The following is a 28,000-nucleotide window of genomic DNA, read 5'->3' on the forward strand; positions in this document are numbered from 1 at the left end:
AGACCCGAGAGGGGATGAGGAGTCCTGTCCTTTCTCTTCTGCCAGCATCTGCTAACTCATCCCAGCAACTCAGCGACAGAAGCAGGGCAGGAAGAATCTCTCCCACTTTATAGGTGAGAAAACTGAAGCTCAGAGAGGTCAAATCATCTACCCAAGTAACACAGGAAGAAGTGGCAGAGCCAGGGCTGGAAGCCGAATTCAGAAGAGCCCCTCTTTACAGGGGGTGGGGTGGAGGCTCCCGTCCTGCACCTGGGGCCCTAGCATTTCTCCATGGGGGCTTTCACAAGATGTGGTTCTGGGTTGGTCCTGTGCCTCAGTTTCCCTGCCCTGGGAATGAAGGCAGCCAAGTAACTGGGGAAGTGATTTCAGCTGATGCCTACAGGGGGCCGTGTGTTCTTCAGAGAGTTCCCCCACCCCCCTTCCCCACCACAATCAGATTTCTCTGGAAAAGGTTATTGTGGGGTGAAGTGGAAGATGTCTGGTCCAGAGAGTCAGTGTTACTGTGCAAGTGTGACCTTGGACAAGTCACTCACCGCTCTGGACCTCAGACCGCCTGTTTATAAAATGGGGGGGGGGCGGTGACAAGATGTGAGAATGGAACATGAAAGTACTTTGCAAACTAGAAAGTGCTAATAGAAATGTTAGCCAATAATAATAATAGAAAGAGAAATAATGATAACAGTAGAAGAAGCCCAGTTTTCTGTGTGGTCCCACTGACCTGAAGGGAATTGGGCCCTTCGGGTATAAAACCAGAAGAATGTTCTGCCTTGGTTTTTGGAGTGTTGCCTGGATTCTTCTGGGAAAGTGAGAGGCTCCATCTAGCTGAGGAGGGTGGGAAAGTGGTCCTGCCCCAGGGGAGGTAGGGGAAGGCTCCTGCCTGGGGAAAGAAAGGAAGGGGAGGAGGGTTGAGGGAAGGAGAGTTGAACTAGGAGGAATGGAGGGCTCTGGCTGGGCAGCTCTGTCCTGCCCACAGGAACCCAGGGTCGGAAAAGGCGGCAAGCAGAGGAGGCTAAGAATCAATTTGGAATAAAAATACTTGAAGCAGGCAGTCAGAAATCTCTTAGCAGATGTGTGTATGAAACAATAAGTCCATCTGGTGTAACTCCTAAGTTTTACTGGTCCTTTCACTCATTCATTTGAATAAATGTGTGGTGAATTGAATTCAAGCAGAGCACCCCAGAGTGGCAAAGTGACTTGCCCAAGGCCTTCCTCCTGAGGGCCTGGGGAGTTCCTGGGAAGAACTGAATTTTGGAAGCTGGGGAGCGAAAAGTCCAAAGGCAAAGGAGAACATCTACAGGGAAGTCCGCCCAGCAGGACTCTGGTCCTTCTGGGAATTGGCCCTGTGCTGGTTTGTCCATCTTCCTGTCTCCTGTCTGGAGGGAGGGCATGTTCTCTAGGACTGGGAGAATCTGGTTTCCTTCGGCTCTCTGCTCTCTGACCACCCCTGAGCCTAGTGGGCAGCAGAGAGGGTGAAGGCGCCAGAAGCTGTGTCTTGGGAACATTTGGTGAAGGAGTGCGTGACATTTAACTTGGAGAAGAGACGGCTTGATTTGGGGGTGGGGAGAAGGGACATGGTTGCTATCTTGGGTTCTCTGAGGGGGGCTGGGGAGAGGGCATAGCCTCGTTCTGTGGAGGCCCTAGGGTTGGTACTAGGACCTGGGGTGGAAGGTCACTGTGACGGAGCATCCACCTTGGGAGAGAGGAATGGAGGGGGGCGTTGCCTGTTGCTGGAGTGTGGGAGTTCAGATGGATGCTGGTGAGGCTGACACCGAAGGAAATGCAGCCTGCCGTGGGGAGGGGGTGGTGGCGTCCCAGCTTTGGGCCTCTGTAATTTCCAGTGTGGTGGATTCTGCAGTGCCTAGAACAGTGGCTGGCACATAGTACGTCCTCAGGAATGATTTGAAGAATGAAAGAACAGATGTGTATGCCTGGGATGGTGGCGGTGCTGGCTAGGGAGTAGGGGTCATGTGGCCTGCAAATGCGGACCCATGGGCAGAAATCTTTGGGGATCATGTTGTGGGTTACACAACCATCTCTCAGGACTTCCCCACAAACTGGGAACCCTAGAGATAGGTACATCCACCCCTTTTTTCACTGTTGGCAAAGTGAGGCCCAGAGCAGTGTGCCCAAAGGTACTGGTTGACCCATGACAGAGCTGGACTAGAACCCAGGCCGTTGGAGGTCCTCACTGTGGATCTCCTAAGTTGGTCTGGAGGGCTTTCTGAGACAGCGCTGCTGGAGGGGAGGAGCAGGGCTTCACTTGGTTTTGAGCCAGGACCTCAGTGCCACAGGCCAGCTGGCCACCCCCCAACCCCACCTTCCTGGAGCCTGGATGCACATCCAGAAACATCTGTACACGGGCCCACTCCCCACTGTTACACTTATGGCCATTGTCACCGAAGCACATATGAACAAATGCACACATACACACACGGGATCCCAGGAGACATTTGCATGACCTCCTCCACGGTGGGGGAGGAGCGCTGAGTCCCAGGGAAGTTCTGACCCGCGCTGTGAGCTACAGGGGAGGTGAGGGTATTCGGCTGGGCTCGGTGGGCTGAGGCTGAGTCACCCCTTCTGAGTCAGGGATCCTCTCCTCTTCCTCTCCCCTCCGCCCCCTCCTCCCCCGCCGAGCCCCCAACAGGGGTTGGCCTGAGCGGGGACAGGGGCTGTCCAAGGCCAGGGTGGGGTCAGCGGAGGCGCCGGGCTTGGCTGCCGATGAACAGTCCCGCGGTGGACCGGTAACTGCCGCTGTGGCAGCGCCCGGGAGGAGGTGGCCTGGGAGCCTGAGAGAGAGGGAGAGGGAGACCGGCAGGGAGGAGGCGGAGGCAGGGGCAGGGCCGCCGCGAGGGAGCAGGCAGGCGCGCGGCGGCTGCCCCAGGGCTGGGCGCAGAGGCCGGGCGGGGGCGGGGACTGGCCGCGCGACGGGCGCCAGGCCCGGGGCTATAGGCACGGTGCCCAGCCCCCGGCGCACGCCGAGCCGCCGCCGCCGCCGCCGCCGCTGCTGCAGTCGGCATCCATCAGCGGGCGGGGGTGTCGCGGACCAGGCTGCTCCGCAGAGCCCAACGCGGCCCGGCGCGCCCGCCCCGCCCCGCGGCCTGCCGGCCCGCAGGAGCCGAGGGGGCGCCCCCCTCCCAGCCTGCCCGAGATGGGGACCCCCAGACCCAGGTAGGCACGTGCGGGGGATCAGGTGGCACGGGGGGCTAGGGGCTCGGTACCCGGAGGCCCAGCCTCCAACCCTGGGGGAGGTCGGGACCGACCGGCAGGAACTGAGTTTGCAGGCTCTTGGCCCTCCGACCAGTGCGGGGGAGGTCCTTGCTGTTACTCCCTACCTCCCAGGTCTGCAGCCTCCCCGAGGCCTGGAGAGAGAGGTGGGCAGGCGAGGGGGCTGACGCTTGCTGTAGGGATGAACGATTGCGCTGGGTGCTGGGCTGGCCCGCTCCGTTCTCCGAGACCACTCCTGCCGCCGCCGTGGAGGCCGAGAGCGGTCCGGATGTCTCCGTCCAGGCTTCCGATGCTGCAGGACAGTCTCTTGGCTGAAGATTGGGGTGCTGGGGAGCTCTCGCCCTCACCCTCACCCTCTGGTTACAGTCCTTTCCCCACTCGGGGCTCACTTCCCATCCCACCTCCCTTCCGAGTCTCCCAAAGCTGGGGGGATAGAACTTAGCCCTAGGACCACTGAGGTTCTGGCCTGGTGTTGTCCTGACCAGAGGCTTCCCCTACCTGTTAGAGGGAGAGGACTTGAGGGTCCCAGTTGTGTCTGGCACCTTCACACTTGGGGACATCCAAGGCCCCAAGAGGCTGGGATCTTGGGGGCAGCCATGGTTGTGGTGGCGAGTGACTACAGCCATCAGGGTACTTACCAGATCCTAAGGCCACTGTCTGGCAGGGCTATGGCTGGGGGTGGTCCCTGGGGACCGTAGGAGGCTGGACAAGGATGAGGAAAGAGTTCTGAGGATACTGGTCTCCTTTGCGGCACTGGCCGTGGTCCTTGCTTCCCAGCTCCCACCCCCCCCTCCCCCCCCCAGAGCTCTGAGAATGCATTGGTGAGGGAAAGACACTGCCGTGTGTTCCTGCCTCCTCTGCACCCAGAGGTGGGAGTGTAAGAGGGCTGGGTTTAGGACCTCTCTGAGGCCCTGTGGGGTTCAGCTGCTCTATCTCTCCGCCACCTCCCAGCATTAGGAGTCTTCCAGATTCAGTAGCAGCTGGGCCAGGTTGAGAGCTAGGGACGCGAATGATGCCCTCAGAAGCTCCTGGAAGAATCGCGGTGCTGCCTGTCCCGGACAAGGGTGTGGAGAAGAGAGGCGACTGTGTGCCCGCCTGCCCACCCATTCCTCCATATGGAGCCTGCGGCAGTGGCGGCCTGTGCCAGCCTCCTCTCTGAGCCACTGTGGCCCAGGGAGGCTCTGCCAGCTCCGTGCAGAGATGAAGCTGGCTTCTGCTGGCCAGTCTGAGGTCATGCCTGCCTGCTGATCCCATGTACCAGATTTGTGTATGTGCAGAGCATGGTTCCTTGAGGGGCCCCTCAAGGCAATCCTGGAGAAGGAGATCAGTGCAGGGGGCATTATTCCTATTAAACCCTTCCTGGGCCCCATGGCCATTCCCTGGGCCCAGGTCTGTGAGCTTCATGGAGGACTGCTTCCCAGAACCGGCATGAGTGGAATACTTGGTCCTGTAGTCCTCACTCAGTAAATATTGAAATGTTGAATGAGGCCTAGAGAGGAAGAATGACTTGTCCAAGGTCACAGGCAACTGGGTGAGAGAGCCAGCACTAACGTACCCAGCTCTTCTAACTGGTTTGGGGTTTTTGCAGCCCAAATGCCTGCTTCTCTGCTGCTGCGGCTGTTCCATACGCAGGACTCTGATGGGCTGGGCATTGTAGCCTGGAGCCTGAGTCTGCCTCTTAGGAGGCGCCTTCCGTTGGTCTCCCAGCCCTTGCCCCCAAAAGGTGAGAAGGAAAGAAAGGTCAGGCTGCCTCACAGATAATGGGCCAGGGCTGAGGCATTGGTGGCTGGTAGCCCTGGTCCCTCTTGGGAGGATGCAGAGCCAAGAGGATGCTGGTGCCCAGGCAAGTTCTGGGTCTGAGCATACGGGGGCAGTAGAGAGGGTCTCCTGACTAGGCCGGCTGAGGTAGGAGGTGCCTCTGTGTTTGCTCCAGCATGGGTGTCCTTGTGAGCCTCTTGGGCTTCTGTGTCCCCATTTATAAAAAAAAGGATAATAGGGGCTTCCCTGGTGGCGCAGTGGTTGAGAGTCCGCCTGCCGATGCAGGGGACACAGGTTCGTGCCCCGGTCCGGGAAGATCCCACATGCCGCGGAGCGGCTTCGCCCGTGAGCCATGGCCACTGAGACTGCGCGTCCGGAGCCTGTGCTCCGCAACGGGAGAGGCCACAACAGTGAGAGGCCCGCGTAGCGCAAAAAAAAAAAAAAAGGATAATAATCTTTATCTGGAGTAATACCAATGATTACACAATCAGAGTGAGGACATTTATTGAGCACTTACTGTATGCCATGCACTGGGACAGTAAGTGCTTTGCATTATCTCACAGCAACCCTGACAAGTAGGTGCTATTATTATCTTCTTTTTACAGATGAGTAACTAAGGCTCAGAGAGATCAAGTTACCTGCCTGAGGTTACACAGCTGGAAAGTGTGTGGTTGAGTCCAGAACCCCTCTCTCTACCATGGCATTGTACCTGGGGCAGTGTCTGGGAATACCAGGCCGGTGTCCAGCAGAGCCAGACACCTGATGTGCCAGGGCTGGTCCAGGTGGAGAGGTCTACGTGTTGCATCTTGCGAGGCAAGGGTGGCTCTGTGGCCCGAGTGCTCCTGTGGTCCTGAGGGGTGGGGGCAGAGAGGTACTGGCTGGGAGCCTGAGAGAGGGGTTGGCTGTGGCTTTCTGCTTCCTGGCCAGGATCCCCCGGAAGTGGGGAATGCTCTGGACTCCCTGCTCCCATTGGCTACGAGGGAAGACTGGTTGGCTCTGAGGCTGGTTGGCCCTGACACTCACCCCTGCCACATTTGATAGGAACCCAGTGACCAGAAAATGCAAGGGAGGGAATGCAGGGGCACCAGCTGGGACTGTGAAGAGGAGGCCCTGAGGGGAGGGGACGGAGCGTGGGTGGGCCGGTGGGGGTGGGAGCACGCTGGCACTGCTTCCTTTGTGGGCGGGAGGCTTGTGGGTAAGAATAGTCACAGCCAACATTTATCGAGCACTTACTACATGCCAGGCACCTGCTTTAAGGGCTTAACTCATACAATCTTCACAAAACCCTTTGAGGTAGGAATTCTTCTTCCTCCCATTTTACAGATTGAGGGAACTGAGGCTTAGCCAAGAAAAGACAGTTGCTCAAGGTCACACAGCTCGGGTCGGTCGTTGGGGAGCCAGGATTCAAATCTAGGCAGTGTGAGTCAGAGCCACATTCCTGATGGCAATGCGAGCTGCCCACAGTTTCTTCTCAGAGGTCATACTCAGTTTTGTTCAATTTGAAAAATATTCCCTGAGTACCTCCTGCAGGTCGTATATGGCCTCTGGGGAAGCATCCTCTCCTCAAGGGTCTCCCAGTCTAGCCTAGAGAGACACGGACATGACACAGGGGGGGTAAAGGAGGTGCTATGGCCTGTCTCAGCGTGGATTCCTATTCTGGTGATCAGGGGAGGCTTCAAGGAGATCGGGGCCTTTGTGCTGGGCACCAAAGGCCAAGTGGAATTTTGATAGCTGTGGGGGTAAGGGCACCCACTCCCCTGGATCAGAGGGGAGGGAAATAGGGGTGTCTTTGAAGAATGGGCAGTCTGGTGTGCATGCAGCAGATGGTGCAGGGAGCTGGGGGGTGCTGGGAGGTGACTCAGAGTCAGCTTGTGTTTGGGTCTTTGTCAAAGCTCTGGAATCTGCGGGACCTGAGTTCTAGTCCCAGCTCCACTGTGTACTAGCCACGTGCCCTCGGGCTATCACTTAGCTGATCTGAGCCTCCGCTTCCTCATCTGTCAAATGTGGACAAACACACCTATCTGATTGAGACCACATTAGGGTTGTTACGTAAAGGACCTAGAGCAGTGCTGGCACACCACAGGGGCACAGCTAACATCAGTTCCCTCCCCCTTTAGTCTCGCTCAAATGTCAGACACAGGTGTTTCCACTTGACAAGGAGCCTGGAGGCTGCCGGAACCTTTGCGGGTGTTTGGTCTGCATTGGGGCACGCGTTTGGGGCATGACAGAACCATGTCTGGGAAGGTCCCTTTGGCGACTGTAAGGACCATAAGTAACGGGTGGGCTCGGCCTTGCAGGAAAAACATCTGCACTGTGGGGCTTCTCTGGTGGAGCAGTGAGTGGTTGAGAGTCCGCCTGCCGATGCAGGGGACACGGGTTCGTGCCTCGGTCCGGGAGGATCCCACATGCCACGGAGCGGCTGGGCCCGTGAGCCATGGCCGCTGCGCCTGCGCGTCCGGAGCCTGTGCTCCGCAACGGGAGAGGCCACAGCAGTGAGAGGCCCGCGTAACACCCCCCTCGCAAAAAAAAAAAAAATCTGCACTGTGGACCTCGAGGGCTGGCGAGGAAGGAAGGTGGAAACCGCACTGAGATGTCCCCTGGAGTGGTTGGGGGAGGAGCAGGTTGGGGTGGGGGTCATGCATTTGGTTTGCAGCCTCATGAGTTTAAGATGAAGGACTGGTCTCCCTTCAGTCATTCCAAAGGTTGTGCAGCGTCTTTGTGCATCTGGTGTTTTTTTTTTTCTTTTTGCATAATTTCCTTTGGATGAATCCCCATCAGACTTCTCCCATAATAGTAGCAAATTGGGACTAAGTGCCCGACAACAGGAAGATGATTGAGAACGTTTGGGAACATCCAGTGGATAAAATAATATGCAGCCGTGAACAGTCACAGAAATACTTATGGAGTTGTGCACTTGTGAAGCTCCTTTGCATCCTTTCTTCATTTCATTTCATGTCCCTGTGACAGAGGTGGGACGGAGGTTAGAGCCTTCCCGTGCATGAAGAGATTCAGGCTAGGCTCTCATCTCTTTGAGGGCAGCGTTCATGTTTTCTTCATTGTTCTGTCTTCGGCGTGTGGCTAAGTGATTTGCAAATGCTTGTCTGGTGAAAGAATTGATTGAGTGGACAAAGCAGAGGGGAAGTGACTTGTCCAAGGTCATGCAAGTAGGAAGACCCAGGACCTGGGTCTCCTCATCTCTACTTGCTGCATTCTTCTCACTCACCACTCAGTACCTGGGAGGGGAGTAGGATGGAGAGGTTCGCAGCGAGGACTGTGGACAGACCAGGGTTTAAGTCTAGTTTCTGTCCTTACTGACTGTGAGGTCTTGGCAAATCAGTTCATCTTCTTAAGCCTCAGTTTCCTCATCTGTAATATGGATTGTCCAAGTACCTGCTTTTAAGCTTGTCGTGAAGACTAAGTGATTTTAGGTTTAGGCATGTAAAATTCTTAGCATGGGAATTCTAGCACATTCTAGCATACAGTGAAGCACCCACGAATGTTAGCTGTGTAATAATGATGATATAATAATGTGGAACTATTTCTGATACAGTTAAAGTTTTTTGTGTTTTGTTTGTTTGTTTTGGCCACGCCATGTAGCATGCGGGATCTTAGTTCCCCGACCAGGGATCGAACCTGTGCCCCCTGCAGTGGAATGGAGTCTTAACCACTGGACCGCCAGGGAAGTCCCTCTGATACAACGAATGTTAAATAGAAAGAAACCCATAAAACTATGAGCACTCAGATTAAAGTGGTATAAAATTAGGTCTGACCATAGATACAGATTGGAAGAGAACAGGCAGAAATGGCATTACAGCAGGTACTGTGGGAAGTAAATGACTGATCCAAACAAACCTTTTTTTTAAAAATATTATATTTACTTTTTCTTTCTTTTTTAAACCAGAATTTAAGGCCACATTTCCACTTTTATAAATTTATTTATTTTTGGCTGCGTCGGGTCTTTGTTGCTGTGCGTGGGCTTTCTCTAGTTGTGTTCTGTAGTTGCGGCGAGCAGGGGCTACTCTTCATTGCGGTGCGCGGGCTTCTCATCACGATGGCTTCTCTTGTTGTGGAGCACGGTCTCTAGGCGCACGGGCTTCAGTAGTTGTGGCTTGTGGGCTCTAGAGTGCAGGCTTAGTAGTCGTGGCGCACGGGCTTAGTTGCTCCACGGCATGTGGGATCTTCCCGGACCAGGGCTCGAACCCATGTCCCCTTCATTGGCAGGAGGATTCTCAACCACTGCGCCACCAGGGAAGCCCCCTTTTTCTTTCATTTTAATTACAAAAGATTTATGTGAAGAATCCTAATAATTCAGAAGCATATTCTGTCCGTGGCTCCCCAACCAAAATCCTTTTCTCCAGAAGTAGCCAATGATAACAGTGTGATGTGGGTCCTTCCGGAATTTTTTTCTATGCCTACATAAACATACAAACCAGAATGGGACCATAACTTGCATTATTGTTTTACAATGTACATTTTTTCATTCTATAGGCTGACATCTTTTCCCTGCCAATGTATATGAAATCCATCTCAAAAATGTTCACAATAGATATGTAATACTTTTGTAATTCATTTTTCTTTTTTTTAAAATTAATTAATTAATTAATCTATTTTTGGCTGTGTTGGGTCTTCGTTGCTGCATGCAGGCTCTCCCAAGCTGCGGCAAGCAAGGGCCACTCTTCTTTGCAGTGTGCGGGCTTCTCATTGCGGTAGCTTCTCTTGTTGCGGAGCTCGGGCTCTAGGCCTGAGGGCTTCCGTATTTCTGGCACGTGAGCTCAGTAGTTGTGGCTTGTGGGCTCAGTTGTGGCTTGCGGGCTCTAGAGCGCAGGCTCAGTAGTTGTGGTGTACGGGCTTAGTTGCTCCGCGTCATGTGAGATCCTCCCGGACCAGGGCTTGAACCCCTGTCCCCTGCATTGGCAGACGGATTCCTAACCATTGCGCCACCAGGGAAGCCTCTGTAATTCATTTTTCAATGGATAAATCCTAGTTCATTTGGCCATCAACAGGGGGTTGATGGACATGTAAAGTAGTTTCCAATTTTACTCTATTCGGAATAACGCTGACAATGAAATTTCCTAGTGTTTAAACAAAATCAAGTGAGAGAGATTCAGAAACTGCGAGATCACGAAGCGTTGCCAAGGAAGGTCTGCTGCTTCTCCCGTCTTCTTTCCCCTCCTCGCCTCCCTTCTCAGCGGAGCCCGGAACCCGAGGAGGCAAGGACACTGCTCCAAAGCCCATGTTTGTAACTTCAGCTCCGTGCTCCCTCTCACCAACTGCTGATTGGTGAGGTCCAAGCGAATTATGATAATAAAGGGATCTTTTAGATTGTAAAGCACCCTGCATGTGGGAGAGGTTGATACTGCTGTTATTATTTCTACATCCAGAGCAACGGTAGCTTTGGTTACGTGGTTGACAGCAAGTCGGAGGTGGTGGGATGTAGCAGGATCGAGGGGGAAGGGCATGGGGCTGTGAGTCAGCAGACCTGGGTCCACATCCTGGCTCTACTCAAACTGAGTAGTTGTGTGACCTTGGCCAGCTGAGCCTGCCTGGGGAATAAACCTACCTATCTCGGGTGACCCTTGTGGAGCTCACAGGAGACGAAACCTGGAAGCTCATTGTCCAGCTCTCAGAGGATGTCCCACCAGAGGGAGATCTCTGTCTGCCTTTGCAGTCTTCAGTGTGGTCCAAGTGGGAGGCATTTCCCCTTTCTGATGCTGTTACTCTGCAGTTCTGGGCATGTCATGTGGTCCCCGGCCTACAACTGCACGTCAGTCTGTGGCTCCGCGGTGGCACGTGAAACCTTTGGGCAAGAAGCCAGTGCTGACGGGTGGCAGCCTCTTCACGTTGCTTGGTTTTATTTAATGCGGTGCCCATGGGTACCGCAGGCCTCTGACAAATTGCCGTCTCCCCACTGCCGTGTGCGGACCTGAGCATCAGTGGGGATGACTGCAGGCCCAGCTCCTGTTTCCACGCCTCTGACTCCATTAGGGGACCGGCTGGTAGGGCGGCACAGTCCCCCTCCTCCCTCCTCACAGGCGGTCATTTCATTCACGTCCACCGGGAGATTGTCACTCAAGGAAGTGAATGTTCCGTACTGGGGAGATCCTGGTGGCAATTACCATCATCCCCAGAGGGGAAGGAGAGTAGGCTCTCTCTCTCTCTCACGGCGTTTTTTCTTTTAATTCTTTTCTTTTTCTTTTCTGACTCCTAAGTAATACATGCTCATAGTAGAAAAATTGTGTAACACAGAGAACCCCCTTTAAAAAGCCCCCAAAATTCCTGCTCTAAGGGAATGGTATTGTTAACCTTTGAGCCTTTAGACTCAGAACTCAAGATGAGAATTTCTAATATTTCTTGAGCACTAACTGTGGGTTTTGGCATGTAAGTGCTTTACGGGCATGGTCCGATTCTGTTTTCATAGTAAACCTGTGAAGTGGGTGAGATTATCATCATGATTTTACAGATGAAGACACTGAGTCACAGGGAAGTTAAGAGAGTGTTCAAGGTCTCCAGCCTCCTATTTTATCCTTAACCACTAGACTAGACTGCCTCTTCCCAATTGCTCCTCCCCTCCCTCTCTAATTCGTATATCTATTTAGGGTCAGGTGGTGTATCAGTCAGATTCTGGCGGAAAACAGAATTCCACTCAGATGCTTCAACTTGGAGAAGTTAATAAAGCTGCGAGCAGGGTTAAGGGAACCCACAAGGGGTACCCGCAAACTCACAGTGACAGAAGCTATTACCTCCCTTTGGCCTGAATGAACAGAGGGAGGGAATAGTGTTACCAGAATTCAGCGATGGCTGGGCCTGTGCAAGGAGCTGTCACAGAGGGGGGGTTCAGCCACCACCAGAACCACAGGAAGGGCAGTTGGGAAGATATACCCCTGTCCCTCTCTGCTTCCACCCTCTGACCTCCTGCCAGTGACTCCCATTGGCCAAAGGCAATCAGAGGTTAGCAGGCAAGGGAGTTCAAAGGGTAGTCCAAGGGCTCATCCTCCCGCTTCTTTGAGCAGGGCATGGTTCTAGGGGTGCAGATGAGGACCAAGAGCCCAGGAGATGGTTGGAGGGGGACGGGGAAGATGTACTCCCTGGTTTCCCCCAAAGAAAGAAGGATTATCCTGGTAACTCTGATCATTGAAAACATCATTCAGAAGAGAAGAATCTCACTTTCTGCCTAGCATTCTCTTTGTTTTGGTGTTTTCCACACCCTGTCCATTTCTTTCTCTCTCCACTCCTTCCTACCATTAGTTCCTACCTGGTTCAGCATTCCCACAAACACCTGGGTAGAAATCATCAGTGTCTCAGCTTTAGAACAGAACCTTCCTGGCTAGGGAGTGATTGTTCATGACCATGGGCACTCGTGGCTGTGTGTGCCCCCATGCTGTTTCATTGCTACGTGTATGTATGCAAAGGCACACTTCCGGTACACATGTCGTAAACATCTGTGATATACTCTCCCTTGTCTTTAGCGTGACTGTAACTTTTGTGTTTCAAAGTCCTTTTGTTCTCTGAAACATCCTTGCTCTACACAGCCCTGCTCTGAAGTGGGAGGACAGGAGCTCTCGTCCTTATTTGACAAATGGGGAAACTGATGCTCAGAAAGGGGAAGTGACTCACCCAAGGCCCATCAGATAGGAAGTGGCAGAACTGAAACAAGAAACAGTGGTCCTGATTTTGAATTCAGCTCTTCCAAGTGTATTTGCCTTTCAATCTTGGGAAGTTTTTCCTTAGCCAGCTTCACCCCTGGGAGAAATTATTCAGCACGAACCCCCTGAGGCTGCTGAAATGTCATGTAGTGGGATGGACTTTGGAGCCAGAGAGACTTGGCACACCTTATGACCTTGGGCAAATCGGTGGACCTCTTTGGGTCTCTGTGTCCTCATCAGTAAAATCAGGAGGAAAATAATCAGGAGTTTGGATGGAAAAGTCAGCTGCGTAAGATCTGATAAGTTGTCAGGACAGGCTGGCTGGCTGGTAGCCAGAAAGGCTCCCGAGGTGAATGCAGCCCAGGTCTCTAGACTTGTCTCATTGGTGTCCCATCCACCCATCACCCATGTGTTTTTCCATTTATCCATCTACCCATCCCTCTGACTCCAGACTCCCTGGGTTTGAATTCTGACACTATTTACTGGCTGCGTGATCTTGGGCAAGTTACATCACTTCTCAGTGCTTTAGTTTCTTCTTTTGTAAAATGGAGATGTTAAGAGTACCTATTATAGGTTATTATGAAGATTAAATGAGTTAATTGATGTAACATGCTTAGATCAGTGCCTGGTAAATAGCAAACTCTATAAATGTTAGCTTTATTGTTGTTATTTATTAAGAACTGTGCTAAGCCCTGGGGAAAATGGTAAATGAGACAGATAAATTTTTTTTTTTTTTTTTTTTGGGCCACGCTGCACAGCTTGTGAGATCTTAGTTCCCTGACCAGAGATCAAACTCAGGCCTCCTGCAGTAGAAGCGCAGAGTCCTAACCACTGGATCGCCAGGGAATTCCTGAGACAGATAAATTTTTGTCTTTGTGGAGTTTATATTCTAGAGGAGAAATAGAAAGAAAGAAGTCAGTCAGTCAATCAGTATAAGTTCCGTTTGTGAACTTATGAAAAAACCAAACCCGGCATGCTTGCTTCACGGGAACAGAGTTTCTGTTTGAGGGGTGATGAAAACTTTTGGAAGTAGGTAGCAGTGGTTGTTGTACAACATTGTGAATGTAATTAATGCCCCTGAATTGTTACACTTAAAAATGGTTAAAATGGCAAAAACAAAATAAAGCAAAACTGAAAAACCAGCTATAACCAAAAAAAATAGAAGGAGGGACCCACTTTAGACAGAGTGGTCAAGGAGCACATAGATTGAGATCTGAAAGGTGAGAGATGTCAAGAGACAGGGGACAAGTCCATAGTCCCTGCAGAGGGACCATTAAGGGCAACCCCAAGACAGGGGCAAGCCTGGCGTGGCTGAGGTGCAGACAGAAAGCCAGTGTGACACCGTCATCACAGTGATGGTGGCAATAGGGGTGGGGAAGTAGTGGGAGCTGAAGCAGGGGCTGTGTGCAGGGACTCGGAGCTTTGATAAAGAATTTCTGTTTTATTTTGATGGGAGGTCATTGGAGGTTTTTTTTTTTTTTTTTTTTTTTTTTTGCGGTACGTGGTTCTCTCACTGTTGTGGCCTTTCCCGTTGCGGAGCACAGGCTCCGGACGCGCAGGCTCAGCGGCCATGGCTCACGGGCCTAGCTGCTCCGCGGCATGTGGGATCTTCCTGGACCGGGGCACGAACCTGTGTCCCCTGCATCGGCAGGCGGACTCTCAACCACTGCGCCACCAGGGAAGTCCTGGAGGTTTTAAAGAGGGCATCCAATGGAGGGTTGAAGAAATCCTTGTGGCTGCTCTGTGGAGAATAAACCCTAAGAGGGCCCGAGTGGCTACAGGGAGGCCATGGAAGAGGTAGGGTAGCCATGCAGGCAGGAGCTGAGAGTGGCTTGGACCTGGACGGAAGTGGGGATGGAGAAAAAGAACAAATCCAATTTACTGGGCTCAGAGATGCTGAGTCATGCGAACCCTGGTGGGACAGCTTGATGTATAAACCGGTCGATTCATTTTTAATGAGAGGTACAACTGCAAGCCAAGTGGATGTTGCCTCTTCTGGGCAAGGACACCCTCCCCCTTCAGGCCACCGAGACGGAAAGCCACAGCGTCTGAAGGCTGCTTAGTGACTCCGGAAGGCAAACCCGGGGATCCAGCCAGTGGTTGCAATGTTGAAGAGCATCAGAGGCTGACAGCCTGCTGAGCTGGCCCCAGAGGGGGCCAGGCAAGCATGCTGGGCCTCACTGGGCCCCTCTCTTCCAGACAGGGCTGGCGCAGGCACTGTCAGAATTTACCTCTCTGGCTGACCTTTCCCTTTTCTAATCCTGTGCATTTGGGTTTTCATAGGTTAGTGTCATCAGTTAGGCTTTGCCGGCCTCTGTCTCCCTCTATCCATCTGTTCTGGGTGGCCACTTCTTTTTTTTTGTTTTTTTTCTGGCTGCACCATGCAGCATGTGGGATCTGAGTTCCCCGACCAGGGATTCAACCCGTGCCCCCTGCGGTGGAAGCATGGAGTATTGCCACTGGACCACCAAGGAAGTCCCTGGGTGGCCACTTCTAAACTCCTGCTTCGCAGACCACTCCCCACTCTGGCTTCCCATTATTGCTTGTAATTCTGGACCCTCTCAGGGTTGTTTTATTGGGTGCCGTCTTTATGTTATTTTCCTGAATCTCCATCACCCCCCTGAGAGGGAGGGAAGACTATCTCTGTTTTATAAGTGAGGTGACCTAGGCTCAGAGGAGTGAAGTCTCTTGCCCAAGGTCCCAGACTGAGCTAGTGGTGGAGCCGGGCTCCGTGTCTAGGTCTGACTGACCTGGGTCTGCCCCCTGCCTTGCTGCCCTGCATGGAGGGGTCCATGAGATGACTGTGTATGAGGTCCCTGGTGCTGGGCCTGGCCCGCAGTGGCTCAGCAATGGGAGTCTTGTCCTTTCCAGCAAAGTAACACTTCTGACTCTTGCAAAGCTGCCAGCCCCCATCCCCCCACCGCACTCCTTCCCTTCTCCCTGATTCCAGCCTGTCCCTCCTACCAGGCTGGGTGGAGCTCACCTTTATAGGCTTCTTGTTCCAAGGAGTCAGGATGTCAAGGCTCCTCCTTGTCCTCCGCACAGCCCTACTTATTCCCACATCTGGGCGTTTGCCCGCGTAGTGACTCAGCCCAAATGCCCTCCCTGCCATCTCCTGTCTAGATTCTCCCTTTTTTCAAAACCTAACTCCCTCACCCTGCACTCCCTACCCTCTAAGTCTTCTTTGGGAACTCCAGGCCATACTCCTGATCACCAGGTCCCAGAATCTTCTAGAGGCTGAAATGTACACTGGCAAATCTAAGTCACATCCTGGGTGAGTATCATCCTCCCGTGTTGCGATGAGCTCCACGGGAACCAGCACATGTCCCTCCGGGTCCCCTACGGTGCCTGGCTGGCTTGACCGCACAGCGGGCTCCATCAGTCTGTGCTGACCTGGGCCTGGGCAGCACCGTGCCCACGTGACTGGCTGTGGTAGAAGCCAAGGCCAGGTTCTTGGCTCGCATTCTGTGCCCCAGTGAGAGAACCATGCCGTTATCCCTGGATTTGTGAGATACAGAAGGATCTCATCATAGGTTTAAAAAATAATAATGTGATTTTTCTTTTTAATTCATAACTTTTTTTAGAATTTAAACAGATTTTATTTATCCCTTTCTCATCCTGTCATACCAGGCCATGTGCATTGGAAAAATTTATTTTTTAACTTCTAGTTTTTTTAAATCATTCAAGAAATCTCCAAGTATAGTAGAAGAAAATGAGAACTACAGTTAAACAGAAAGAAGAAAAAAATGATTTGTAGACCTGCCTTCTAGAAGCAACCGTAGTTAATATACTTGGCTGAAATTTCTGGCACTATATGTGTGCATTAATCAAACTAGGGTCAATCTGTACAAACTGTTGTGTATCATGCTTTTTCACTCTGGTGAAAATTTTCCATGATTCCATGATTTTAAAAAAATATATATATATTTATTTATTTGACTGCATCGGGTCTTAGCTGCAGCACACGGGATATTTCATTGCAGCACGTGGGCTTCTCTCTAGTTGTGGCGCACGGGCTCCAGAGCTCATGGGCTCAGCAGTTGGGACACATGGGCTCTCCAGTTGTGGCGTGCGGGCTCTGCAGGGCGCAGGCTTAGTTGCCCCGCGGCATGTGGGATCTTAGTTCCCCAACCAGGTATTGAACCCACATCCCCTTCGTTGAAAGGTGGATTCTTAACCACTGGACCACCAGGGAAGTCCCTTCCATGATATATATATATATTTTTTTTAAATTAATTAATTAATTTATTTTTGGCTGCGTTGGGTCTTTGTTGCTGTACGTGGGCTTTCTCTAGTTGCAGCGAGAGGGGCTACTCTTCGTTGCGGTGCACGGGTTTCTCATTGTGGTGGCTTCTCTTGTTGCGGAGCACGGGCTCTAGGCGCTCGGGCTTCAGTAGTTGCGGTACATGGGCTCAGTAGTTGTGGCTCACAGGCTCTAGAGCGCAGGCTCAGTAGTTGTGGCACACAAGATTAGTTGCTCCACGGCATGTGGGACCTTCCTGGGCCAGGGCTCAAACCCTGCATTGGCAGGCGGATTCTTAACCACTGTTCCACCAGGGAAGTCCCACTCAAGCCTCTTTTGCTCTCTGTGTCTCACCTGTAAAAGAAGAGGAGAAGACTAATTATCTCAGAAGGCTTCCAGCTCCTTTCCTCTGAGGTTCTCCCAGCACCAGGCAGTCATGCCAGCAGCCTCTGCTAGAGACCTGGGTGGTGAAAGCCTGGGATATTTATTTAAGATTACTCTCCTGGCTATTTCCAAGATGATGCAGGCCCAGGGAAGGTTCAGAGAGTACGGGCTGAAATCACACTGAGGCAGAGGTGGGAGCAGATGCGCTGGGCTCCCTGGACCCATGAGGGGCATGTGGATTCTGCTTCTCCCAACACAAAACATACAGATTAGTCTATGGTTCTGGTTTTTTTTTTTTTTTTTTTTTGAAGCAAAATTAAGCAGGCATTTATTTTAAGGGCTCTTCCCTGTAAGCCTTATCTAGCATTATGGCTGATATCCTCCAGTGAGGGCTTAGAAGAAAGCCAGAGCCAGGCAGATATGTCTCAGTTTGACACCATGAGGCTGTGAGCCCCCCTGAGCAGCTCTTCTTGCTTTGAGCTCTGGCACAGAGTCAGCACTTAGTGTCATATAAGCAACAGAGAGCCTTTATTTAACTATGGCTTTAAATTATACCCTTAAAGCCCGGGGTAATGACGTGAGTGGAAAGCATTTTTGGGTGGGGTTGAGGCAATGTGGACCAAGACCTTCCCTTCCTCCTCATCTTCTTAACGGCGGCATCTGTAACAACAGACCCTCTCATTTGTGCTATGAGCTCCAGCTTACAAAGTGTTCCACTCATTATCCACGAGGTGGGAATTGAGGATGCTCGTGACCTCTCTAGGGCCCTGGAGATGTTGGGTGGCTGAGTGGGGTGCTCAGGGCCCCTGACTTTCTGTCCAGTGCCCCTTGCTTTGGGTGGGGCTGGTGGCCCCTGGAAGGCAGGGGGAGAAACTGAAGAATAAAAAGAAAACGTGGGGCTGGGGCTTGGAGCATGTGCACAGCCCAGGGTGAATCCTGTGTCTGTCTGTCTAACTGCCCATCCAAGGCGCCATGGTGGGTGGGGTGAGGGAGGGACCTGCCAAGTCTCATCTGGATCTTTCTCATTTAGTATGATGGATTCGGAGGAAGGCTTTAGACTCACGGGTGCGGGTTCCTGCTCATTTCTCTGTTACCCGGTTTTAGCTCCAAATTTTTTTTTTTTTTGAGAGGTTTGTTTTGATCAATGGGGGTCAGAAATGGGTGCTTTTGCCTTCCTAAAAACAAACAAACAAACAACATGGGTTAAAAAAATACAGATGTAGTTTTTAAATTACACAAGTAATTCCAAAGTGTATGAAGTAAAAAACGAAGCTCCCTCTCTTATCCCGCCCTCTCTCTTTTTCCTCTATCTACTTCTGAATTATTAACCTCTCTTAACAGTTTGGTTATCCTTTCAGATCTTTTACTACATGTGTACAAACACAAAGATGTATTGTTGAGGTTATTGGTATTTTTTTTAATATAAAAATGGGGCCATGCCATTCTCTCTTTCTTTCTTTCTCTCGCTCCTTTTCTCTCTTTGCAATTTGCTTATTCCAAAGAGCAGCTGGGCAACAGGTCCTTGATTCTCTGAAATCTCCTCACTTCCTGCTCTGAGGGGGAAATGATAAGAATAGTCGGTTGCAGAGATAATTTCTCAGTCCCTCGCTTTTTGGATGAGTCCTAGTGAGACCAACCGACTGCCCATTTGTGGCAGATGTGGAGCCCGAGTCCAGTTCGCCTGACTTTGACATCATCAGGGCTATGCGTTTTTTTTTTTTTTTTTTTTTTGGCTATGCGTTTTTTAAGAGTACCTTCCTGCGTTATCCCTTTAAGTACATCCTGACAACATCCCTGTGAAGTCAGGGGGCAGGAATTATTGAGGCTTGGGGCATGGAGAGCCTTGTCCGATGTCAGGACTGGAAAGGCTGGGAGCACAGGGCTCTTTGGGTTGAGTTCCATTTATCCCACATTGATTGAGGGGCTACCGTGTGCCAGGTGCTGTAGTGGGAGAGACAGCCTGGCCAAGGGCCTGCCTGGAGGTGGTCACTGACTGTCCCTGGTGCTCTTGGCAGAGTGGGGCCCCCTGGAGAGACTCTCCTCGCCCTTAGGAAGGGCCCTGATTCCAGACCTGGGCCAAGAGCTTGGAGTCCCTGAGGAGCTATATGGCGCAAGGGTGGGTGGGGGTCTGTGACCTCGGCTGTTGCCACCGAGCCCTCACTTCTCATGACTCTGTCCCCATCCTCACTTCCTCTGTCTCTCCCTCCCTCCCTCCTCCTTCTCTCTGTGGCTTTTTGTCCGTTTGTCTCCATCTGTCTCTCTCCACGTGTGGTTCCTGTGCCCCTCGCACCGTTCTGTCGTACCACTGCTGCCCCTCTCCCCCATCATGTGCTCTCTCCTTTGTGCCAATGCAGGCGTGCTGGTCACCATGACAACAGAGACAGGCCCAGATTCTGAGGTGAAGAAGGCTCAGGAGGAGGCCCCGCAGCAGCCTGAGGCAGCCGCTGCAGCTACTACCCCTGTGACCCCCGCAGGCCACGGCCATCCCGAGGCCAACTCCAATGAGAAGCATCCGCCCCATCAGGACGCCCGGCCTGCCGAACAGGTGTGTGCCTGAGAGCACGGGGTCCCTCCTTCTGCCCAGCCAGTCCTCCAGAAGGGAGGCAACAGGGAAACTGAGATGTATTATTGACCCATTACATGCCAAGCACTGTGCAGGGGGCATAGTGTTCATTTCTATAATTAATTCTCTGAGACCTAAGAAGGTAACTGTTGATTTCCCCATTTTACACTTGGGGAAACAGAGCCTCAGCAGGATGAAGTGAGTTACCCAAAGTCACATTGCTATAAAGCGACAGAAGTGCAAGTCAGATCTAGATCTGATTTTGAAAATCGGTGTTCTTTCAACCTTATTTTCCTATCCCCCGAGGCTGTCCATTCTAGCGGGGCAAGCCCAGGGTGACTGCAGAGCAAAATTCATCACCCTAAAAAGAGACAGAGGACTTGGGGGTTCATCTAGCCATTGAATTCACACCTCCCCGAATTCACAGCTGGACCAGAGAGGGCAGGGACTTGGCCAAGGTCATTGAGGGTGTCAGTGACAGAGTTAGGACTAGTGGGCAGGGCTCTGACCTCCCTTCCCTCCACTAGATCAGTCCCAGCCCCATGCTAGACCCAGTGACAGACTGAGGAGGAGGAGACCATGTCCTGATCACTCGCGCACTGTTCTCGGCAGATAGGACAGCTCCCGCCTGCAGGGGAGCAGTGGACCCCTCGTATGAGCCCACCCATTGTACGCAGAAGCTCTGGCTCTCTTCCTGCACACACCCACCATTGACCGTGGTCACCTGGGGGGTCTTAGGGGGCAGTGGCTCTCATTTTGGGGTCTGTCTGAGCCCCAGCTGCATCCTTATTGCATCTCATTTGGACGCAATGCTATGGTTTCTAGCCCGCTGACTAAACCCTTCCCTTGGTTGGACCTGTAGAGCCTAGACATGGAGGAGAAGGACTTCGGGGAGGCCGATGGCCTGTCGGAGAGGACCACGCCCAGCAAGGCCCAGAAGTCGCCCCAGAAGATTGCCAAGAAATACAAGAGTGCCGTCTGCCGAGTCACTCTGCTCGATGCCTCTGAGTATGAGTGTGAGGTGGAGGTAGGGAGCACCACAGGCCCCGTCCTTGGTCGACCGTCCTCAGAGCCAGGATAGGCCTCTGTGCACACGCAGCCTGGGCCAAGCCAGAGGGCATCCACTCTTCAAGGAGGCCTGGACCGACTGCCGCGTCCTGGGGAGATGACCCGGCCAGCCCTCCTTTGCACAGATGGTGGCACTGAGGCCCGCAGAAGGCTCTTCTCATTGCAGATAGTGTTAGGCGAGGCACAGGGCTGGTGCCAGGAATCAGGGTGGCTGTACCTCGGCAAGGAGTCACCGTTTCGGGGCTGATCTATAGCCTGGTAGGACCTGGGCTCTTTCATCTCACCCAGCAGACGCTGAGGTTTCAACCAGAATCATTTTCATTTATATAATGGGTGTGGAGAAGGCTTCTCCCTGTGAAGTACCCTATCCAGGGCACCAGGACAAACTGGTCACTCGAGGCTTCCATGGTGAGGCGTCCCCCAGGCATAGGGAGGTGGCCCATTGGAAGGACCCTCCCCCCCAGGCTGTGGAGACACCCTGTGGCATGGCTCTGGCCCACAGTGGGTGGCTGGGCAGACACCTCCTCTCTGGGATCAGCCCTCCTGGTCCCACGTGTAGCATCTCCCTTTCCTGTACAGGCTGGAACTCCCACCCGAATTCTAAGCTCTCACTCGCCCCCTTTGAGGTTCTGCCCCGGTCCAGGCATCATTCCTGGCCCATCCACGTGTATGGAAGAGTCCAGAGGGTGGCTTTACTGCTGAGAGTTACAGGACCCACCTCCCTTTCTCCCCCGATCCCTGGTCTTAAGGGACCGACTTCTGAGACCTGGGAGGCTGGCTCTGTCGTCTTTGCCGGGTTGGGTTTTGTTTTTTTTTTTAATGTTTATTTCTTCCATAGAAAGGTTGCAGGGTGGACATCTTGCCTACTCCTGGGCAAAACAAAGGGATATCTTCTCCCTCTTTCCTCCTGCCCATGGTGGCCCCAAGGTGCTCTTTCAGTTACCCTAGAAGAGTGGAAGGGTTTGGCCAAGGCCACTCTCTCTGAAGCTCTCCTCCAGGCTCAGGAATCCCTTGGTTTCCCAGCTGCTCCCCACATTCAGGCCTGGTGCCAGTCCCCAGTGACCTAGCCAGACCTTGCAGGGACCTCACCTGCTCCCTGGAGTCCGCTGCCTCTTTGGGTAGTGACTGCTTCGCGCGCCCCCTGCCCCGTGATCCCTTTATCGATGCTCATCCTCACCCCTGTGGGTTTGGGGTACCCAGCCAGGTTCTGGGCTTTGTCCTTCTGAATCCTCAGGCCCAGGTGGTGTTCAGAGAGGTACCACGCCTTGCTGATGGGAGTTGGGGGGAGAAGGTGGCTTGAACAGTGCTGCTTGCAGCTGAGGCTGATTTAGGCTCTGTGAGCCCCTGTGGAACCTCACTTGCTGCCTGGGTAGAGGTGATGCTCCCTTAGTGTAAGGGGAGGGGCCAGTGGAGGACAGTCACGCTGTGACCCTGAGTCCCAGGCCCTCCCCTCCTCCCCTGCCCATGTCCCTCACATGTCAGGTGGCTTGTCTCTTCCTCTCACACTCAAAACTCAGACTTTTGGTTTTCTGCTCCTTGGGTCCAACTTAGCCTGTTTCTCCTAATCACTGTACAGGAAGGAAAAATCAGTCACTCCCCCACCCCACTCTGGCTTTCCCCCAAGCAGGTCTGAGTTCTAGGAGGGCCCCAGGAGGGCTTGGAAGAAGGCAGTCGATGGGCTAGGCATTAGTTTCCCCCCAGGATTCCTTAGGACTTGGAGAGCAGAGCCAGGTGGGTGGCAGGAGTGCTGAGATCCTCCCCAGATGCTGGAAACCTCTTGCAGGTTTTCAGGTCGTCCTGGTGGAGCCTGGGGCATCTCCCCGCCCCATGCTGAGGTGTGTTCCGGCCTCACGGCAGCTCTGCTCTTCTCTTCAGAAACACGGCCGGGGCCAGGTGCTGTTTGACCTGGTCTGTGAGCACCTCAACCTCCTGGAGAAGGACTACTTTGGCCTGACCTTCTGTGATGCCGACAGCCAGAAGGTGCCTGGACTGGGGAGCGGGGCTGACTGGAAGGCCTGCCCTGGGTGGTGGTGGGGTCTCTTCCCTTAAGCCCCCATTGGCCTGGCCACATCCCATGGCTTCCATCAGTCCTCAGATCTTCATTAGGTACCTTCTGTCTGCACGCCTCCAGGGTTCACCCTGCCCTGTCCATCCTCAGTTCTCCGTCTCCTCTGTGCCCCTTCCTTGGGGGCCTGCAAGTCAGCCCCAGATGGGTATCTGGAGAGCCGTGGCATGGCTTCCTGTGGGAGCTGAGGCACTCACCCCCCAGCCCCTCTTCCCCACCCTTGGGAAACTCCTGCCCGAGTTTCCTTCTTCTCACCAATCCCACTGCAGCTGCATTACCCATTCACCGTGCTGCCTCCAAGCACTGCCAGGCCCAGAGCCCCCGGTCCCAAACCCTGAGTGAAGCCAGGCCTCATTCCCTCACCTCCCAGTCCCAGGGGAAAGGACCCAGACAGCTCAGCCAGGGAAGGGTGTTCCCAGCTAAGGGGCTGTTGGCAGGCCATTTCGGGACGTTTCTCTCTCCTAGCCCTACCCAAGTCCCCTCCTCCATCTCCCTCTAAAGAACTCTATCTTCTCCTACAGAACTGGCTGGACCCCTCCAAGGAAATCAAGAAGCAGATCCGGAGTGAGTGGCTTGCTGTGGTTGGAACTGGTAGTGGAAGGTGGCGGGGGGGCTCCGGGCCTTGAGGGCCCTAGGTGCGCTGCTCCCTCCTCCTTTGGGAAGTGCGTTCGGACCCGTGAGTTCGTTTGCTGTGTGTGGCACATCTTGGGGAAGGCAGGGTATTGTTTTAGAGATGAGGAGCCTGAGGCCTGGACAAGAGGAGTCACCCAGCAGGTTAGCAGAGGGATCACAGCTGCCTTCAGGACGTCAGCCCTAGAAGGGACCTGCAGAGTCATCTAGGGCAAGGGGACAGACCGATGGCCTCAAAACAGCCACCTTCTGTCCAGGGCCAGTGCAGGCTTCGGTGATCAGTGACCTTTGACTCAGCTCAGAATCCTTGTCCCTACAGTACTCTAGGCCACTGCCAACTGAGAGGAGCGAATGTGTCCTGTGTTTAATGATGGGTGACCGAGGCCCAGAAAGAGGCAGTTGTTTACCCAAGATCACAGAGTGAGGTATGGGCCACGCCAGGTCTTGAGCCCTGGCCCCCTGGCACCATCCTGCACTCTTTTCAGGGCCTGGGTCAAAGACAGATGAGCAAGCCAAAAACCTGTCTTTTCTGGCCCAGAGGAAAAAAGGGTTGGGAGGGGGGCGGGGCAGCCTTCAAACGCCAGAAGGGGGAGGTAGGTGGCCTCAGCCAGGGGGCATGCGGTGAGTGGGGACTTGGAGCCTAGAGGCAGTGATGCCTCCACTGGGGGCTCCTCCCCTCGGCTGTGCTTGGGCTTCCTGGTCCCCTGGCTGGAAAGCTAGAGCCAAGCCTGTTGCCGTGACAGCAGGCAGCTGGGCCTAGGGATGCCAGCTGACTATGCAGGAGGGGGCTTGAGGGATGCTTTCTGTAGCCTCCTGTAAGTTGGAGATAGAGGCAGGCTCACGGACAGAGCCCCCCTCTCTGGGGCCAACAGGGTCCTAGGCCTGACCTTTATGCTGTCCCCAGGAACCCCAGCCCAGCTGGGAGGCCTGGCTCTCATGCCTGAAAGAATCAGAACACACACAGTGGCTGAGAGTGTTTGAGAAGGACCAGGACCTTAGAAAAGAGAAGCTGCTGACAGAATCTTTGGGTCTCGACTCCCTCTCCAGGGCAAGAAGTGATCCCCTTGGGTTATGAAGGAGCAGGCCTCCCTCCTTTATTTAGTAAAGCCACAGTCTCTCTTCCTACCCCTGCAGTCTCCACCCACTCACCCCAGTTCTGACTTCTGGGGCCCCCACAGAGCAATTTTTTACCCACTTTCTTGATTTGTGACAACTCCAACCTTCTAAAGGTGGCACCTGAGTCCTTATGTCCTGGCCTTCAGAGTTGGGTATATTTCCTCCCAAATCTCAGGGCCCATCACCTAGGGCACTGGGGGCAATTCCTCCACCTCTCTGGATTCCCGCATCTCCCTAGCACGTGGATTAGTGATTACTGCCTCACTAGGTGGGGATGAAGGTTCAGTGATGTGAGTGTGGACAACAGCCAGCACATAGTAGGTGCTTCACATAGTAGGAGGCAATCTGGTGTGATGGTTGAAAGGACAGATGTGGGAAGTAGACTGCCTGGATTTGAATCCTGACTCCGTCACTGCTTCTCGTGTTATTTAATTGCTCTGTGCCTCATCATCTGTAAAGTGGGGGTAACCCTTATCTTTAGGGTTGTTGTGAGGATTAAATGAGTTATTAGGTGTTCAACACCTAAAAGGTGCCTGCCCATAGTAACACCCAGTTTGTATTAGCCATTATTATTATTATTAATTGTTACCATTATTCTCTCGCTCTCTTTTTTTCTTGGCTGTGCTGTGTGGCTTGTGAGATCTCAGCTCCCCGGGATCGAACCCGGGTCATGGCGGTGAAAGCCCGGAATCCTAACAACTAGGCCACCAGGGAACTCCCCCATTGTTATTCTTGAGACAGGGATTGTTTCCCCTTGAGGCTGCTGTTTCCAAGGAGTCAGCTGCAGTCAGGAGCCTAGGTTGTGGAGTCATATGATCAGAGGCTAGACCTGTTTTCTATCGCTGACTAGCTGGGTGATCCTGGGAGAATGACTTAACCTCTCAAAACCTGCATCTATTAAAAGGAAAGTCTACCTCAGGATCACTATAAAGATTAAATTCCAAAAACACGTGTAAAGTTCTTAGCAAGCCAAGCGACCAGCACTTAGTAAGTGTTGGAGACATGACAGCTGTAGGGTGAAGATGGTGGTGCCTGCAGCGACAGGATGGTAGCGATGGCATGGCCTCCAGCCCTTCCTGTCCACAGCCCTGCCCTGGATGGGCCTCTCTTTCTCACTTTGTCAGAGGTCCCTTTAGAGCATGGAGCCCAAAATGTCCCAGGGGTGGTCTGACCGTTGTTCCGGATTATGACCTTTCATCAAGGCCTCCTCCCTCCCCCCTCTTCTTAAGTGGTCATCCCTCTTCTTGGTTTGCAGAGCTTGTTTCCAGCCGAAACCGCAGCGTTTATTTTTCTCTACCTTGTAAATGTGTACCGTTGATTTTTCATATCTAAACGTGGAGGTTAACATTTATCCCTGGGAAATGTTCTTTGTTACTTTTAGCCCATTATATTTGCTTTTGGGTCTTGTTTATAATCCAATTCTGCCATCTGAGATGGAGTCACCATTATATAGGGCAGAGTTTTGCAACATGTTCTCTGAGAAACTTTAATCTGGAAGGATGCCCTGTGACAAATAGATGCAACAGGTCAGATGGATTCTGGGAACTCTTGAATGCATGTCCCCCTTCAAGAGGTACAATGCACAGTAGCAGAGTGCGGGCTCTGAGAAGCCCAAAGTTAGGAAACCTGTTTAATGTGGTATTTTCTAGATTAATTATCTTCCCATTGATGTCCTGGGGCACAGACTTTGGTGTAGAGGGAAGAGCATGGGCTCTGGATCCAGGTGGCCTGGGTCTGAACCTCAGCATTGCCACTTCCTAGCTTGTGACCTTGGACTGGCCACTTTACTGCCTGGGCCTCACCGTCCTCATTTACAAAATGGGGATACTCATTATCAAGGACTTACTTACAGGGATGTTGTGAGGTTTAATGAAGCAATGTTTGTAAAGTAATTAACAGCATGTCTGGCATGCACCATTGTTTTCTTTCTTTCTACCTTCCTTCCCACTGCTAGTTCACAAGTCTGTTAATCTGGGCCTCAGTCTCCTCATCTGTCAAGTGGGAATAATGTGCCAACCTCTCTTATTGGATTGTCCTAAGATGATTGTTATGGGAAGACTGAAAAATTGCCCATGGCATGGTGCATCTGGGCCACCCACGGGGGAGATGGGGCCTCTCTGATCTCTCCTCCATCTTCTCCTCTCAGGCAGCCCCTGGAATTTTGCCTTCACAGTCAAGTTCTACCCCCCTGACCCTGCCCAGCTGACAGAAGACATCACAAGGTGAGGGCTGGGGAGGGGTGGTGGTGGAGGGGGATGGACACAGAGCCCTGGGAGACACAAAGTGGTATATGGGTACATGATGGCAGGTGCAAACCCAGATGCCTACTGAGGCCAGGCAGACAGCATCAACAAGGGAAGCCAACTCAGTGCAAGAGAAAGTGATGCAAATGGAGTGGTCGATGGCAACTGACCCTTGACTTCAGAGGGGGAGGTGTCACAGGGAACAGTGGGGCTCAGTGTGAATTCAAGAGGACAGATGCCACTTAAAACAGTTGCCGTTCTGCTCGGACAGTCACTGTCATGTGGGAACCAGGCCTGATAGTTGGAGTGAAGCTAGAGATTTGAGAGTAAAAACCACACTTTTTAAATATTGGCAACTAATTTAAACTCTTCAAAAGCATGGGGTGGGCCATCTCTGGGTAGGATAAAGCAGACATGTCTGAAGGCCGATGTGCTGGCTGGACCGCCAGGTTTTAACTTTGGGGATAGGAGGGATTAGAACACAGGTGCCTTTGCAAGTGGGAGTTTGGTCCTGTGTGCTACTCTGTGCACATGGCAGGCGAGCGGGAGTCAAATGAGGCATGTGACCACCCCAGGGAGGCAAGCCCAGGCTGCTGAGGTGAACGTGGGTTGTAGGTGCAGGCCTTGTGCCTCAGTGCCAGTAGATAACAAGGCTTAACGATTAGAAGGGGGTGCAAAGCATCTCTCAGGATGAGAGCTTCCATGGGGCTCATCCTGCCTCTGAAATCCAAAACAGGGAGGGGCCTTTCTCTTTATCTAAGCCCCTTCCAAAGAGATAGTCTTACTTTACAATATCCTGGGGCTGTGTCATCCTTGTGCTGGGCCCTAAACACCCACCAACCATAGGATGTGGCTTGGAGTTATTCCTACGGCAGGAGAGGGAGCTACTAAGCCATCCTCTGTCTCCCATTGGGTCCCTTCTTAATCTCTGCCATTTGCCAGGCAATGGGCCAAGGTCAAGATACGGACTCTGGCCTTGGGAGATAAAACAGATATCCCTGGAATAGATCAGACCTGAGGGCTTGGCCTCATTAGCCCCGCTCTAATCCCTGAGGTCAGCTT

The 28,000-nt window shown here is 52.7% G+C and overlaps 1 protein-coding gene across 1 annotated transcript in view; it reads left to right on the plus strand.

Annotated features, from left to right (window-relative positions):
• EPB41L1 (erythrocyte membrane protein band 4.1 like 1) overlaps positions 1 to 28,000 on the plus strand; it is a 123,591-nt gene that overhangs the window by 51,706 nt on the left and 43,885 nt on the right. The window contains exons 3-7 of the mRNA XM_082670332.1: positions 19,608 to 19,798; positions 20,679 to 20,843; positions 22,760 to 22,864; positions 23,471 to 23,513; positions 26,842 to 26,917. Coding sequence (XP_082526458.1) covers positions 19,622 to 19,798; positions 20,679 to 20,843; positions 22,760 to 22,864; positions 23,471 to 23,513; positions 26,842 to 26,917 — 566 coding nt within the window. The 5' untranslated portion in view covers positions 19,608 to 19,621. The remainder of the gene's footprint in view (positions 1 to 19,607; positions 19,799 to 20,678; positions 20,844 to 22,759; positions 22,865 to 23,470; positions 23,514 to 26,841; positions 26,918 to 28,000) is intronic.

Source organism: Grampus griseus, assembly GCF_964374135.1.
Source record: "Grampus griseus genome assembly, chromosome: 14".
NCBI classification, from domain to species: domain Eukaryota; kingdom Metazoa; phylum Chordata; class Mammalia; order Artiodactyla; family Delphinidae; genus Grampus; species Grampus griseus.